Here is a 16,862-nt window from a genome sequence, read left to right on the forward strand (position 1 = left end):
GAGGGCCATTGAAAAAACCTTCAGGGCTATGGCCCAATAGGCTGGACCTAGTTAAGCCCCTGTAAAGGACCAAAGCCCCTGCAGTGTTGCATCTATTTTGTTGTAATACACAATCGATCTGACAAATGTTAACGTTAAATTCTTCATAACAGCCTTCACAACTGCATTTATCACAAATAGCTGCCCCTCCTCCTTCAAACTAACCCAGCATGGACTAGCAAAATGTGTTCCAGTACAGTAAAGATTTGGCCTCAAAGTGCTAACATATTCTACGACTCCAGTGTTTAGGTAAGAGTTATATATTTACTCGAATCATTTTATTGGAGCACTTCTTCTCCCTGTAAAGAGAAATTTGTTTTGTTTACTGATTTATTAGACACAATGTGTCCTAATTTCCCTAAACACAACAGTATTTAGATATACAAAAGTTATTAAGATATACAATATACACTATTCTATACTGTAATTTAGAAAGTATACTATTTTTCCATACTATTAAGTATGGTTGTAGCCTACGTGATTTTGGATGCAGCCTCTGAATACTCTTCTGACCCTTCAGAGAAGGCGTCTGAAGCACAAGAGATGTTACACACTGTTGTTTTGTTTGTTGTGTGCAATTACACATTTCCTCCAGAGAGGACAAATACTGAAATCTTACACTGAGTAGCTTAAAGATACGACTTCAAAGCAGCAAGTTATCCAAATGTAACGGAAGATTATCAGATTACGTTAATATAATTCTTTGGATTAGATAACAGATTGAAGTTTTTTTACAGGTAATTAGTAATTTGTACCTAAAAACATTGTTAAAGTAACTCTCCCAACCCTGTCAGTTTAGCATGGTATGTTTGCTTGATCAGGAAATTAAACTTCAGTCTGCTGCATGTAGTAACACCAGCTACACCAGCCACAATATGTTTCTCTTTGGTAAGTGATAGAAACTGTATTATACTGTTTAAGCAGTGTTCTGCTAATGCCACACACAGTAGTTCACACAGATGTTCTGGAGTTTGTTTACTGGTAGTATACAAGTTCAGGTGTTATGAAACACTAACCCTGGAATGAACTGCATACTACTGTTAAGACAGCATATTCTCTTAAAGCAGTGTTGGATGATTGATCAACGGTGCAAATGAATACAGCATATCATGCTAATTAACATTCAAAATGCTTTATTTTGTCACAGTGTCCAAAGCATGTTCAAAAGTTCATCTTTTTAAAATAGTCTCAGTTTTAGACTGTAAAACTAAGGATAGAGTGATTAAATTCTGATGGAAAGGTATGAAGAAAATGGGTCAAATATCATGTTTACAGTAGAAGACCTCATCTTTTTAAAAATGTCAGAGGAGTCCCTCTTGTTTCATCACCCAGGTACTTTTTAAGAAAATTCTGCACTTCTGGATTGAAGAGGTCTATGTGGAAGTCTCTGGCTTTTTCACGTTCATCGTAACTGACTTCTGCTGTGCACACATCTTTCAGACCCCAGCTGACAACTCCAACCTGTTAAAGGTAAATCAACATATAATCAAACATCTTACCTTTTTTTGAAGCATTACATTGCTATATTTTCAGAAGGGAAAAGAGATTTGAACTCTGACCTGGACTGCCCGTAAACCTTTCTCTGAAAATGCAGCACCACCAGAATCACCTGAAAATTGCCGCAGACGTTCACATATGACATGACATTGCATTCATATTATTTAAAACAAGAAGACAGATTACAATGTAATCACAAATACAGACCCCTTTGACAGCATGTATCACCATGTAAACCATGTATCTAAACTAACCAACAATCTTCTATAGAGATTCAGGTTTCAAATCTAACACATTTAAAGAGGAATTCCACAGATTTTACAAAATGTCTGCGTAACACATCGAAATGTAAACTGCTTCGGCTGAAATCCCTATTCAATCATTAGTACTGCCCTATTTAAGAGAGAACTATTTCGTTTCCTAATAGCACAAAAAAAATCAATAAATACATTTGGACAGTTTATCATTATCTGCCTCACTAGTCGTGTAAACAAAGCAACATGAGTTGTTTGAGAGGCTTAAGTTGACTTCTTATTCATAGCCATAGATATGAGCGTAATGTAGGGAAAAGTGCCAGTGAGTAAAAAAATGTTAAAAACTATTTTTTGTGTCAACCTTGATCATTTGCTGAATGCATTTTTATGGGACAACAAACCCGCACGTCTCAAGAGGTCATTTCTCCAGCTCTCAAGGTCTGAAGGAGGCTTGGCGCTTTTGTCACTACTATTGGGCTTGTAATATTCATAAATGACTCTACTGGGCCTATTGAAAAGGACCAAATGGCCTTCCACCCTGGGCTCATATTGAGATGTTGTCCTCTTGTAGCTCCCTATTTACTGTACTTTGTTCCCAGCTCCCCATATCTGTTAACAAAGCTTCTACGAATCCAGTTGTTCTCAGTGCTCTTAAAATTTGGCTCCAATTTAGGAAACATTTTGGTTTTCATAGTGCCTCTATCCATATACTCATCTTTAAAAAATCACTTGTTTCCTCCGTCCTGCTCTGACCCGGCTTTGCGCTTCTGGTCAAGTAAGGGGCTTATAAGGAGTTTTATAAGGGTGGGGTCTTTTCATCCTTTCCAGACATGCCATTCTTCTTAAATGGAAACAGGCCTCTCCACCATCACATGGTTGTTGGATCCGGGATGTCCTATTATGCATCAAGCTTGAAAAGCTAAGATTCTTCCTTGAGATTCTTCTGTTTTACGCGAAGATAGCGATGCCTAAATATGTGAATTGAGAGGTATGTGTTGCCTTTTTCTATTTTATTTATTTTTTATTTTTATCATTATTGTTAGTATTTTATTTTTTTTTCTTTTCTCTTTTTATTTAATGTAATCTTCTAATGTTATTGATATTTGTAGATATTGTAATCTATTAATTACATTTAGTATTATTTACACATTGATTTAGACCACACTTGTTCTGGTAGATATTCTGTTTATCTCTGTCAGATTCCCAGGAGCAGCTTTAGTGGAAGTAGGTGTTCTAAGGGGGTGGGTGGGTTATGGTCTAAGGGTAAGGGGTTGATGCAGAAATTCACTTTTTGTTTTTACTTGAAAAGTGTAATATGTCTGTGATTCTACAAAAGGCAATAAAAAGATTTGGAAAAGAAAAAACAAAAAAACCCTTATTTTTATATTTAAAAAGCTTTACCCTCAAATCCATCCCTGCCTACTTTTTTTTAACAAAAGTTTTAAAACAAGGTTTTGCCTAAGCTGTATTGTAAAATATAGTCATGAAAGAGAGAGACATGTAGGGCAGTTTGAGGTAAAATAGTGACAAATAAAACCTCAGAGTATATGTGTATGTTCACTGTTTGCTTTGCACAGTCAAAACATATATTTTATATATATATATATATATATATATATATATATATATATATACAAAACAAAACAAAACAAAACAAACAAATATATATATATATATATATATATATATATATATATATATATATATATATATATATATATATATATATACAAACATAAATATATATATATATATATATATATATATATATAAAATTTCCTATCACTGCCATTGAAAGAAAATCAGAGTGGGTATGTTTTACTACAATCGCCTATCAGTGAATCACCATGCTGAATGATGTTGATGCTGAACTGTTTAGTTAACTGTTTATTAAATGATTCATAAATGTAAAAAAAAAATGACTTGTGTTTTATCAATTAATTAAAAGTAAATTACCTTTGCAAGAAACTTCTTCTACTCCCTCTCGTCCCTGTCCACCAGTGCACAGGAAACTGTCTGTAATAAGCAGCCTTGTTTTTTCATCTGACATTTTTAATGTTTCTTTGGCATCTTCAATACATGCATCCCTCTAAAGAAAGAGCAAAAACAGAGTAGTGGCACATAATCATTAGTGTGAAATAGAGATTAGTGATACATTTGAGGCAGTACCATGAAACGTTTTTGTTCTAGACAGAAGTAAATTGTGCTGTACAAGCCAAATGTTTCAGTCCCCCCACCTTTGTTTAGCCAGATGAAGAATCTAAAACAACCTGATTCTTAAGAAGACTTGCAAAATATCAGTGTCCAAATAAAAAGAAATGTCTCCAAAAAAATACTTTACAGGAGAAGGCAAAAACATTCCAAACTTTTAATGGGAGTTAAGATTTTATTCCAAGTTATTTTTTTCAGCATTTCTATTGGTCCATTTATCATGAAAGTGTAAGACAATATAAATGACAGCTGCTGTATTTAAATGATGTACAGAAGTAAAGATCAAAGCATAAGCCAAAGGCACAATAACACACTCAACCTTGAGTGGTCTATTACTTTTATATAATAGTTAAATAAATAAAGTAAGAAATAAATAAATTGGGCTGTGAATGTGGTATTTAATATGTTTTAATGTCAGCAATTCCTTCTGCCAAATAAGTTCCTTAACAAGCAGCTTGTTGCTCCATCACAGTTGTTTAGGTGTTCTTCTGTTACAGCTACCAACTGAAAAGCTTGCTCTGTGCTTAATGACAGTTTTGGAATTTGGTGAAGTCTCATCTTCAGAGTCTGACCAAATTAGCAATCAGTCAAATGTGATCTTGAAAGTATCCATTTTCTGTTTGTGCGCAAAGTACAAAGTAAAAACGCTCAAATGGCTACAGCGCCCCCTACAGCAGTCAAAGTTGTTGCTTAGCAACAGCGTCTCAGCGGAGTGATAGTGTTTGTGAAAAAACAGAGTGTTTCTCAACCAATCAGCTTGCACAGCCACAACAAGCTGTTGTATAATAAAGTTTTAATAAGAGGAATTAACTGTATGTTGTGTTTTAGCGTTGCCCCTAACTGAATCATCAGCATAACAAACTACACTCCACTACGCAGCCTGATTCTGATTTCCACACCTTTGTAAATTCTTCTCTTCATCTCTCTCTGACTTTACTTAAATAATACAGACTTGCTCAAAAAACACTTCTGCAACTCAAACAGCCCAATAATTATAAATGATTTCCACTGAGCAAGCAGTACTCTTGAATGAGTAAGGTCAATCAAATTGAATCACACATTCTTCTTTTTGTAATTTATTGGCATGAATTAAAACAGCTTAATTATATTAATTGGGCTATTTTGTACAGTAAAAATAAACAGCTTAGATGAGACTAGTATCACCCATCTCTGAGGACTCTTAATAAGCTTAATGAATATTTGCCATTCATGGCTTTAGGCCAAACTGGTAAACCTAAACATAAAACACCAACACAGGAGAAACATAAAAACATGTCAAATGCATCCAGACTTTGAAAAGTTTGGAAGGTTGAAAAACGTCTGGCCTACAACTGAAATGGAGATCTTGTTTTGTTCTGCCAATCATTCTCGCTCTGTAAGTGTAAGTGTTCTGAATGATTGCAGGTCATCGCTCTGCCACTTTAAATAGTGGAGGGTCAAATGATTGTTCTTTATGTAAAGACTGAAAAGTGTTTTAATAATGACAGCAAGTGCTACTGTATGTTGGTGTGTCTTACTGGACTGGAGTAGATTCTTCTTTAAGGACAAAGTCTTTTCCATTTTTCTATTTTAAAAATGCCTTACAAATCAGGAGTTCTTCATAACCCAAAGCATTAAGATGTAACTTCACCTTATGCCCCATTTTGAACTGGACACTGTTCTTTGGATGAAAGTTTCCTCTTGGTTTAGATGACATGAAATATGCATCTACAAATTCACCACTAAGCAGCTCTTCCCCTGTAAGAAAAACAAATAAAAATGTTTCAGTTTGTAATGTAACAATGGTAGCACTTTACAGATCGGTAATAAGAGGGTAATGTTATAGTAGTATCGTGGTAATGAGTTGTATTTATCCATAAATTAAATGTCAATTTCATAGTTGTTATGAAACATCATCATCATCATCATCGTCGTTAACCGCTTAATCCAGATAGGGTCGCAGTAGCAGTTGGGAGAGCAGAGACTCCAGATGACCCTGTCCCCTGCAACTTCCTCATTCCCAGGGACCCCAAGCTACTCCCAGGCCAACTTGAAGATGTAATCCCTCTAGTGGGTCCTAGGACGACCTGGGGCCTTATCCCAGTAGGCCGTGCCTGATACACCCCCACCGGGAGGTGTCCAGGGGCATCCGAATCAGATGCCTGAACCACCTCAGCTGGCTCCTCTCAATGCAGAGGAGTAGTGGTTTCCCACAGTAGTGGCTCCTTCCCCGAGATGGCCGAGCTCCTCACCCTATCAAATAGAGTGTAGCCCACTGTATGGTCATTACCCACAGCTCATGACCATAGGTGAGGGTCAGGATGTAGACCAACCGGTAAGCAGAGAGCTTTGCCTTATGGCTCAGCTCCCTTTTCAGCACTACAGTCCGGTACAGTTACCGCATTACTGCTGCCGCCTGTCCCAGCCTGTGGCCGATCTCATGATCCCTCTTCCCATCACTCGTGAACAAAGATATATTTAAACTTCTCCATCTGGGGCAAGTCCTTTCCCCTTACCTGGAGTGGGCATGAAATCCTTTTCCAGGCTAAGACCATGGATTCAGATTTCGAAGTGCTGATCCGCATACCAACTGCTTCACACTCAGCTGCAAACCGCTCCAGTGAGCACTGGAGGCATCCATATGATTCAGCCAAAAGAACAACATCATCTACAAATAGCAGAGATGCCACCCTCTGCCCTCCTGACCTTGGCTACGCCTTGACACCCTGTGCATGAATATCAAGAACAGGAGTGGAGACAGGGCACAACCCTGCCGGAGCCTAACAACTTAATGCTGAGTATACGAACACAGCTCTCACTCTGGGAATACAGAGATCGAATGGCCCGGTGTACCCCATACTCCTGGAAGACCTCCCACAAGATATCTTGGGGAACCCAGTCGTAAGCCTTCTCCAAATCCACAAAACACATGTAGACTGTGTTGGCAAACTCCCATGCCCCCTCAACAATCCATGAGAGGGTGAAAAGCTGGTCCATTGTTCTACGGTTCTTCAAAGTGCTCCTTCCACTGACTGACAATATCCTCATTTGAAGTCAGAGGTACTCCTCCCTTGCCAACTGCAGCTTGGGCACAGCCACCCCGACCACTCCTGAGTTGCCAGACAGTTGTCCAGAACCTCCTTAAAGCCGACCGAAAGTCTTTTTCCATGGCTTCGCCAAACTCCTTCCATGCCCTGGATTTTGCATCTGCCACCAACGTCGTCCACTGTTTGCAGAAAGTAAATCTACTGACCGAGATGAAACTGGATTATATGCGTGGCGGGTGAAAATGCGGAGGAGCAGCACTGAGGATACAGATTTATCAGAAATACACAGAAAAACTAATATTAATGTTAAAGTCAGCAAACAAATACTACTTAGGGGTATCTAAGCTGTTTGCCAGCATATTTAAGTACAAATACTATTAAAAGGTGATGCACTGAATTTACTTTGTTCAAATGTACCTCATTTCCACATGAATAAAAAAATCTTTTCTGAGCGTTTTGTCAGATCTGTACTTTATAATAGAGGAACCGTGTTCTGTTAAAAGGTAACACAAAGGGAACATGTGATGTTGCATTTTCCAGCCCTGATTCTGTGTAATCTCAGGAAATTACCTGAATCTATCCCTGTGTAAGTACACTTGTAAAGTAGTAGAACAGCCATGAGATCTAATGCAGTAATTCAGTCACTGTTTCTGTGCAGTTACCCAGACTGTTTTGCAGAGCTGATGGTATTACATGATGTGAGATGTAGTAAGTGAGGAAAAAGATGGAAAGAAACAAGCTGGCATTTTACAACTGATACCCTTTAGTTTCACTGTGTAACATCATCCTGCCTCTGACCACTTAAAGACGTAACAGCTAAGAAACAAAGTAGAAACAGGTGATTAGTATTTTACAGCACTAAAACCACATAATTTCAGCAGAACTACTGCTTTGTTTTTGGACTAATAACCCTAATATTATTGCCCTTTTGATTGATGGGCAATGAAAGTTTGTTACCGTTATTTTTCCACATTATTATCAACTAGTAATCACTACAGTTACTGACTTGTTATTTACTAAGAACTAGAACATTTGCATGAATTTTCTAGGTAAATTCAACTTGTTACCCTTATTTTACTATTTTATTACTGACCACCGCTGCAATGACTAACTTCTTATTTTTTAATGACTAACAAATGTGCATGTCATTTTTAGGTAAATGCAACTTATTAACTTTATGTTACCATCTTATTACAAATTTGTTATCACTCCAAACACCAGCTTATTATTAATTATGAACTAGAAAGTATGCAAGTAACATTTTGGTACGTACAACTGATGATTTTACCATTTTATTCCTGACTTGTTTCTGCTACAATTACCATTTTATTATTTCATAACAACTATGAAATTGACATTTAATTTATGGATAAATACAACTAATTACCAAAATACTACCATAATATTACCCTCTTATTACCGATCTGTAAAGTAAAGTGCTACTGTAAAAACATTTCCTGTCTGTGATTTTATTGTTATACTTGTTGGTAAACGTATAAATTCATACATATTTCTACATGCTATATCTTTTTACTCACTGTGTTTTGCACATGTCACATCACTGCCAGACAGTTTTAGAGCCCCACTCGTCTCCTTGGTGCAGGGAATGCAAATGGGTCTAAGATTTGAGTTACAAATATGAATTAGCTCTCACTTTGGAACAGAAAGTGGCTGCCTAGATCATTCTCTGGGCCTTTTTTGTTAAACACTTGCAGGAACCATGTTTGTCAGGTTTTTGTAATTATGATTTTAATAGTGGTATCATAGGTATCAGAGACCACTCACCTGAGATTACTTTGAGCTTCTATCTCCATTTTCCAGTTCTCTATGAGAGCCAACATCAATTCATAAGACACTGAAATTCCCTCTGACACTTTAGCTTTGGGTTGGTATTTTTCATGAATCATGAAATTCTTTGCCTTTAGTTGTTGTAAGTCTAAAAAAAGAGGGGGAGGTGTTTACTAGTACCACTAGTTATCACTAGTTAACTATGTTTTATTTAATTCACTTTCAAATGAAAGAGTATATAAGTGCATACTGTACTTCTGTCACTAGGTGTCTCGAGTTTGATATTATCAGGAAGATCTTCAAACTTGAAGCAGTGGGCCGCAGTTAGAATAAATTTAGGTGAGACCAGCGACCCTAAGCAGTTTGATGTTTTGCTGTCTTCACGCTGTAAAGAGCAGGAAAAAGTATGCTGCTTATACTTGCCTTGATAGTTGCTGCTAGTCTAACTCTTAACAAAAAAAAAAAAAAAGAATTTCTAAATCGGGGTGCACTGTGGGGTGTGCACAGGGGTGAACTCACCCATTTAATTTGACAATCAATTGATGAATTGCATCATGGGCATTTGAGTAGGTAAATCACCAAACTGGACCAAGAGTTGGTCCAGTTTGGTGTACACCTCCGTTCTGAATAATACTCAGAAAGGTGGCCTTAACTCAACCAATAGAAGGCACATGTGTTATTAAATAACATCTATTCCTACTACCTTTCAGAAGGAAACTAATCACGTTTCAATACTGTGTGGTTTGTTAAGGCAGAATATGTATGAATATATGACCTTAAATCCAGAAACAAAATAGAATAAATCAAACAATCAAGACGATGCTCACAGTCACAAAAAACTGGATGAGCCAGGGATAACTGGGGCGTGCGTTTTGAACGCTTTGTTTATCAGGTTTGAAGCTTCTGTGGAGCCCACACAGACCCACACTAGTGCTTTCATCTATGTGTAGAGAAAACACATACAGTGAAAGTAGCAGGGGCAGTAGAAGACATAAACATCATAAAACACAACTATAATATAGTATGATCTCATACATATACAAGAGGAAAAAGGATCCTCACACAAACTATACTTAGTACAAACACAGATGAAGAAGTATGTAAGTACCAATCATCTCATCTAAGGTTTGTTGCACCTCTTCCATGTTTGGGAGTAAGAAGAAATGCTTTTCAGGATGTCTTTTTGTCACCCATTCATTAATTTCCTCCTTCTGTACTTCTTCACCCACTCCAAACACGTATAGATCTGTAAAACAACCATATCTGTAACAGTACATACATATTATTATTTTACATTGTCAGAATTGCTGAAAGTGGTGGTGATAGAAACCAGATGTTTTAAGTCTTTAATGCCTCTTTATGCTTCCTCACAGAAAGACATCACATGAGATATTTTTGAATACACTGCCTGATGCAGCCTGCTGAGACACTGTATTGCAATAGCTTTCAGAACAGATTTTGGACTAAAACTATTTGTGTTATTAGAGTTTCTATACTGGACAATATAGTGCTGAGTGAAAATCATTTTTTTCAGATTTGTAACTAACTTATAATTATGAACATTTTATACAATGATCAACCTTAACATTACACCCATCTCATTGTTTCTACACTCACTGTCATTTTATCAGCTCCACTTTCCATATAGGTGCACTTTGTATTTCTACAGCGACATTTCCAAAAAAGTTGGACGCTGTGCAAAATGTAAATAAAAACAAAATGCAATGATATGCAAATCATTTAAACCCTATATTTCATTGAAAATAGTACAAAGACAACTAATCAAATGCTGAAATCACAGCACTACTGTGTCTGATCACAGCACTACTGTGTCTGATCCACTTGTATGTACTTTAATGGACAATGATAGTATATACAAGGAGGAGATTCGGCCGGTTGCTATATATTCTCACCAAGATATTCATCCCGATTCACTTCATCTTCATTTTTCACAAGATGCTTGATTTCATTGACATTGTATATGGGGGTTCCTCCCATGTTGTATATACCTGTGGAGACAGCGAAACAGAAGCCACTGAAATTAATCATTTTCTTTGATTGCGCTTTTATGCTAAAAAATACTGTGTACAAATGACAAGATCAATACCATCAGTGAACATGATGATGACGTGACGGGTTTCATTGAAAGCTGTTTTGTCGCGGGCCTTCTCAAAACTCATGCTGTCCAAAATAGCTCTGAAGGCTTTGGCAATATTTGTTCCAGATTTTTCTCCCTTTTCTGCCAATTACAAAATGACCATATAAAAAGCAGATGGTACACAGTTTTCATAAAGCTACGCAAAGGAAATAAAACTGTCATGTTAGTGCCACTGATACTCTGAATAAACAGATCCTTGCATATACATTGCATATGCAAGAATACATTTTTCCTAGTTGGCATAATGGTTATACATGGACTGTGTTTACAAGAACTAGAATTGGAAATATTTATTTGTTTATTTATTTATTTCATTTTAGCTCAGATTAAGTGCAAACTGGTGTAAAATCGAGATCAAAAGCTCACCATCATATTTATAATCCTTCAGCGTCTTAATAATTTTATACAATTTTCTTTCATCCTCCCTTTTGAAATCTGTGATGCCAACTATTCTTGTCACCTCTGTGGCAAAAATGATGATCTCATAATTTGGAGAGACCTCATAGTAGCTGATCTGTTGGTAAACAGGATAAAGTAAGTCAGTCAGGACTGCATTCAGTGTAAATCACAATCAACAATATAACTGTGAAACTGATGCTGAATTATACACACTTAAACAAAGATTGTTCTTCAAGGGTTCTTTAGTAAAGAATATGGTTATATATAGAATCATGAACACTCAAAGAACCCTGATTACAGGCTTCTTTGCATTGTGAAGTAATTCTTAAGATTGATGGAGAATGTGCTGTAGATAGTTCTATATAGAGCCTCTAGTAGCACTGAAAAGGGTTCTTCTATTGTATTGACCATGTTACAATTGCAGAACCCTATTTGGAGTTTTCTTTGCTGTGAACATTCCAAGACCATTCAGGCTGGATCTTAAAATGCTGGTATGGAGAAACTCAAGCAATAAGGCTTTAAACATTAAACCTTAAATTTTGAAAACTACCAAGTCCAGCTTTTAATCTCACATACTTTATTTATGAGCTGTATAATGATGTCCTTTGCTCGTTCAAAGTCTTCTTCATCTATGCTGTCAGATGCATCCAGAGCAATGTAGATGTTGAGCTTTCCTTTCTGGTCCAATTGGATTTTCTTCCCATGTTGACCTAATGTGCGGTCTTATGTATGCATCAATGAAGTTAAAAATATAAATAAAGGATGTGATGAATGTCAGTAAATGCAGATATGTGTAATAGCATTCAGAAGTTTGGAATAACTAATACCAGTCTTTCTTTTATTCCTGGATTTTATATTTTTTTCTTACCAATTTGGTACCATTTTGAAAATGTATGTTGTGAATTCCTGCTGTACCTTTTTCCTCATGTATGCTCAGAGTAGTCTTTAGAGTGCTGCCGAAAGCCTCCGCTACTTCTGCTGGAGTGTCGTATGTGAAATCAGCTACAATGAGAAAACAGGAATACATCAGAAACCCAGCATCAGTAAAACCACTCATAAACATGTTTGCAGGCTGTAGAATTGGATGTATTTTAGACTGCTTAGACTCACTGTAGCATTCCGGCGCTTGTCCTGACCACTGGCCACCATCCTGACACACACGCACTTTGGAGCCCAGCAGTTTCAGCTTATTATCACAGCGGTAAGTCACTTTGTCATCAATATTGAAAATGTGCCCTGTTCTGCTGGCGCCAGGGGGTGTTCCAGGATCAAGGCAGTGATCAGCTGTGGGTTGAAGACGTTTCATCATTAAACACAGACGGTCAAAATTTGAGGTTTGTGCAATGAGCATTCATGCAGACAGTATTAAGCCTACAGACTATTAAAGAGGCATATCATGGAGAACCGAATTTTCCTCACTTTTCTGAAATAAAAGTAGTTGATGTATGTAAACACTGTTAATATGTAAAAACAAACCAATCACTCTCCAGTCCATACAGTCCATATATGGGAAATAAGCTGCAAATACAGACCATTTTGAATATATTGTTTCTGTGATGTTCCAAACTTTATTTATTTATTAACTTACTTGGTCTACAGCAGTTTAGCCCCACCCATTCATACTGAACTTATAAGCAGTGTTTCTTTTTGAATGGTACATAGTACAGTGCAGTCAAACAGAATAGAGATCATTTTTAAGAGACAGAGTAGAAAATTGAATTATAAAAATGAATTAGAACAGTTTTTGGTACCTAAACCCACACAAACATTATAACTGGACCTCAGGGGAAAATGTAACATGCAAGAAGAATATAAGCTATGCAGCCTTGTTACTAATGTTACATTTAAACATGTATTGTAATTCGCTTTTACTTTACACAACTTATACTGAAATGAACTTTCCCTTAGCTTAGTGCACCTAGTGCAGCAGAAGCCTGTAGTACTGCAATCATGTAACGCCAGCAGTTTTTTTTCAGCTGTCAATTTTAACCCAGCAAAGCAATTTAAGCTCTGGCCAGTAGGGGATGAAGTGAAAACTCCAAATGTTTTTGCTTTTCATAATGATTTAATCAATAACAGTCCTGGCAACCCTACACTGTGCACATCTAGCATGCCTGACTGAAGAGATTTTATTTCTGTAAAATAAAAATATATGTCTCAATCTTTGGTGTAATATTATTGTCATGTTTGTTGTATTGAAACTGCACAAAGTATTGTGATATTCTTATTTCATTATTTAGTTTTGGTTAGAAACAAAAAGGTTAAATTCCTAAAATAACAGAAGGATAATTATTCAACCAGGATTTTTCTCTGTGGTAATGAGGCAGATACAGCCATGTGAGCTCTCTCATTAGTTAGGACTTCAAGAGATTAGCTGTGTGAGATTAACCTCCAACATAATTAGGTACTGACAGGGGACTCAGCTAATCATGCTTTGATTTACAAGGTTAGGACTAATTTTGTCAGATTTGTCAGATCTGTACAGAGGCTCTGTACTTACAGTCACGGCTACAGATCGGCGTGCTGCCACTCCATTTGCCGTTGAGCTGGCACACACGTGTGGAGGACCCCCGGAACGCGTAATCAGAATGACACCTGTAGGTAGTCGTGTCATTCACATAGTACAGCGGCTTATAGGGCTCCACGACTCCATTGTCCAGAACATTTGGATTAGGACATGTAACCTCTGAACAAATGGGAGATGTAATGGTGAAAAGTTGCTGAATGAAAATGATGTGGTGCTAATCTTTTAAAGTGATTCATTCAGGATAGTTTGTTGATACTTACTCCTGCACTCTGGCTGTCTCCTGGTGGGCACAGGATCCCACTTGCCTCTGGAACACTCCCGCATTTTTACAGGATATGGATAATAACCCTGTGGACAACGGTACCTCAGGATGCTATCTTCATCATAATTGTTAGAGAGAGTGAAGGTGCCTCCAGTGATGTCCAGGTTGCTGTTTGAGCACCTACGTTCAGGTGGAGCACCTACACAGAAACAGATCGACTGGTCATGTAGGAAAAGAGCAAGCAGGATCATAGAAGAGGAAAGAGAGCTGGAACTGGAGGAAGAGAATGAAAATATAATTGTTTTAAGATTATGTGACTCTTATTAGTCCTACAACAGGGAAATTTCACCTCTGCATTTAACCCATCCATGAAGTGAAACACCACATACATTCTAGTGAGCACACACACACTAGGGGGCAGTGAGCACACTTGCCCAGAGCGGTGGGCAGCCCAATCCGCAGCACCCGGGGAGCAGTTGGGGGTTAGGTGTCTTGCTCAAGGACACCTCAGTCATGTACTGTCAGCTCTGTCAGATCAAACTGGCGACCTTCCGGTCACGAGGCTGGTTCCCTAACCTCCAGCCCATACTGCCCAATTTATTTTAACAAGGTAACTGAAAGAGTTGATCTACATAACATTATTCCTTTTGGTTCAAGTAAGCACTCTTTTAGAGTTATTTTTGCTATCTGTTATATTTAGACACAGGAGGTTTTCTCTGACATCTGTCAACAAGCTGGAGCAAAATAAATATAAACAAATAAGAAGGGCCAAAAGTGCTCTACTACTGTATTTAAGGGACAATAAGTATTTAGCCCTTACTGGACAATTTGAGCTTTTACTCCACTTTAAGTAAAATGAATGTATTATGTCCATTAAATGTCCATGTTTCAGTCAGAAGTAACGTCAAACACCGGCTGTATCCCAAACGGCTCTGTACTCCCTACACACTGTGCTAGCTATGACAGTTTAGAAATTCTAGCCATTGCAGCCACTAAACAGAATATGGATGGGGCTGAGTCACAAATGACTTTTTCTTAGCTATATTTGGCTCCTTTGGGATGCAGGAACCAGTATATCTATTCTTACATAGTGCACTATGCAGGAAGCAGGGAGCCATTTCCAATTCAGCTCCTGCATGAGAAGAAGAGTACCGCTGGATTGGTGCTAAATAAGACTCGCAGTGGTAATTTGGTGAGTGAAAAGTGTTAATAAAGTGAAATATTTTACATTAACCAGTGCTTAAAAAACATCATGAAATGACTGCAATATACAGCGATGAGCAACCAAATGTTCTCCGCATTCAGCAGTCCATGTTTGCTTGGCAACAATACCGCACTCTAAAGAAACAACACTTCTTGGAGGAATACTTGTTTATGTTGATTATTATTAATAAAAAGTTATTTTCTGAAAACGTATGTATTTTATCAGATTTTATGTTGGCTGCCATTTTATAAAAGCAAGAAGAATTATAAAATGGCAGTAACACACAGCCTCTTGCGCCTTGTTGCTTTACTGTATAATTAGGATGTAAACAGTCATTCAGACATGTCTAACATGCCAGACAAGTTCTAGTATAAAAACTTACAGAATAGTTTACTGTGGTCTGAAAAAGGTTTTTTTTTTTTTTGAAAAAGATGGCTGATGCCTGAAACATTGTTTTACAACAGTTTGGCCTGAAATAACTGTTTAAATGCATGCATGATACAGGATTTATAAAGCAAAACATATATAAATATAAACATATCTAAAATAGATTTTTCTTACATTTTAGGTTCACTCGTCATTTTGGATAGTAAGTTACATGTTTTTCTGTTGTAGATGTTTGAGAGTCCCAGTCCCTTCATCATCACTGTAAAGAAATCTTTATCGAAAGTCAGTAATTTCTAAACGATTGACCCTTTCATCTCCAACCATTCTAAAAGACTTTGTTTACATCTAGACCAAAGAATTACGTAGAAATTTCTCTTTAAGTACTCTCTTATAAAAATCTCTTATAAAATAGAGTTCTTAATAACTCTCTTATAAAAAATGGTTTATTAGTACCAAAGTAAAACTTTTGTTTTTGTTTTTTTTTTTACGGAAGAACAATTTTAGAAGATGAAATAAAGAACTATTTAACAATGAAAAATATATTTAAATATTCAAATAGTTATTATATTTATCTTGGTTCTACATATAACCACTGCTTTTATTAAAGAGCCCACGAAAACCCCCTTTTTTAAGTGTGTACTCTAAACATTGGTTTCAAGAATGAGCGAGGAATGTCTGATCCCAAAGACAAAACCAAAATTACTTACCAGTTACGAAAGGGCAAATGCCAATCATCACAAAAAAGAGTAAACAGTAACAAAACACAGACTCCATGTTGTCTTCTGTAACTTTCTGTAAATGAAACATGAAATAGGGAACTTGAAGAGTGGCAGCACATTTATACAGCAGGGGGCTGGCCTGGTCAGGAAGAGGACAGGACTACAACGAATCAAATAGAACTAACAGCAAATCAAAGAGGATCACTTCCTGACAATTTAGCGACTTTCTTTACCACTGTTTATCTCCCTGTCTTAGCAAGCAGTGGAATTTCATATTTAGATCTATAAATAAGGAGAGACTATATTTATGTATGGGAGGGCACCATAAATAAGAGCTACTTATTTTTCTCTTGATCTTGACATTTTGTATTTAATGTGTAAAAGAGAATTA

The 16,862-nt window shown here is 36.9% G+C and overlaps 1 protein-coding gene across 1 annotated transcript; it reads right to left on the bottom strand.

Annotated features, from left to right (window-relative positions):
- Positions 1-1,155: 1,155 nt before the first annotated feature.
- Positions 1,156-16,545, bottom strand: LOC108428044 (complement factor B-like). The gene is made up of 18 exons (XM_017698747.2): positions 16,460-16,545; positions 14,160-14,360; positions 13,873-14,058; positions 12,483-12,656; positions 12,288-12,374; positions 11,949-12,094; positions 11,340-11,487; positions 10,923-11,054; positions 10,729-10,824; positions 9,924-10,061; positions 9,643-9,755; positions 9,071-9,200; positions 8,813-8,963; positions 8,566-8,645; positions 5,632-5,738; positions 3,747-3,879; positions 1,599-1,648; positions 1,156-1,500 (listed from the first exon to the last, which is right to left on the bottom strand). The coding sequence occupies exons 1-18, from the start codon at positions 16,524-16,526 to the stop codon at positions 1,324-1,326; spliced, it is 2,316 nt and encodes a 771-aa protein (XP_017554236.2). The 5' UTR covers positions 16,527-16,545; the 3' UTR covers positions 1,156-1,323.
- Positions 16,546-16,862: the final 317 nt, after the last annotated feature.

Source organism: Pygocentrus nattereri, chromosome 16 (assembly GCF_015220715.1).
Source record: "Pygocentrus nattereri isolate fPygNat1 chromosome 16, fPygNat1.pri, whole genome shotgun sequence".
Lineage (NCBI taxonomy): Eukaryota > Metazoa > Chordata > Actinopteri > Characiformes > Serrasalmidae > Pygocentrus > Pygocentrus nattereri.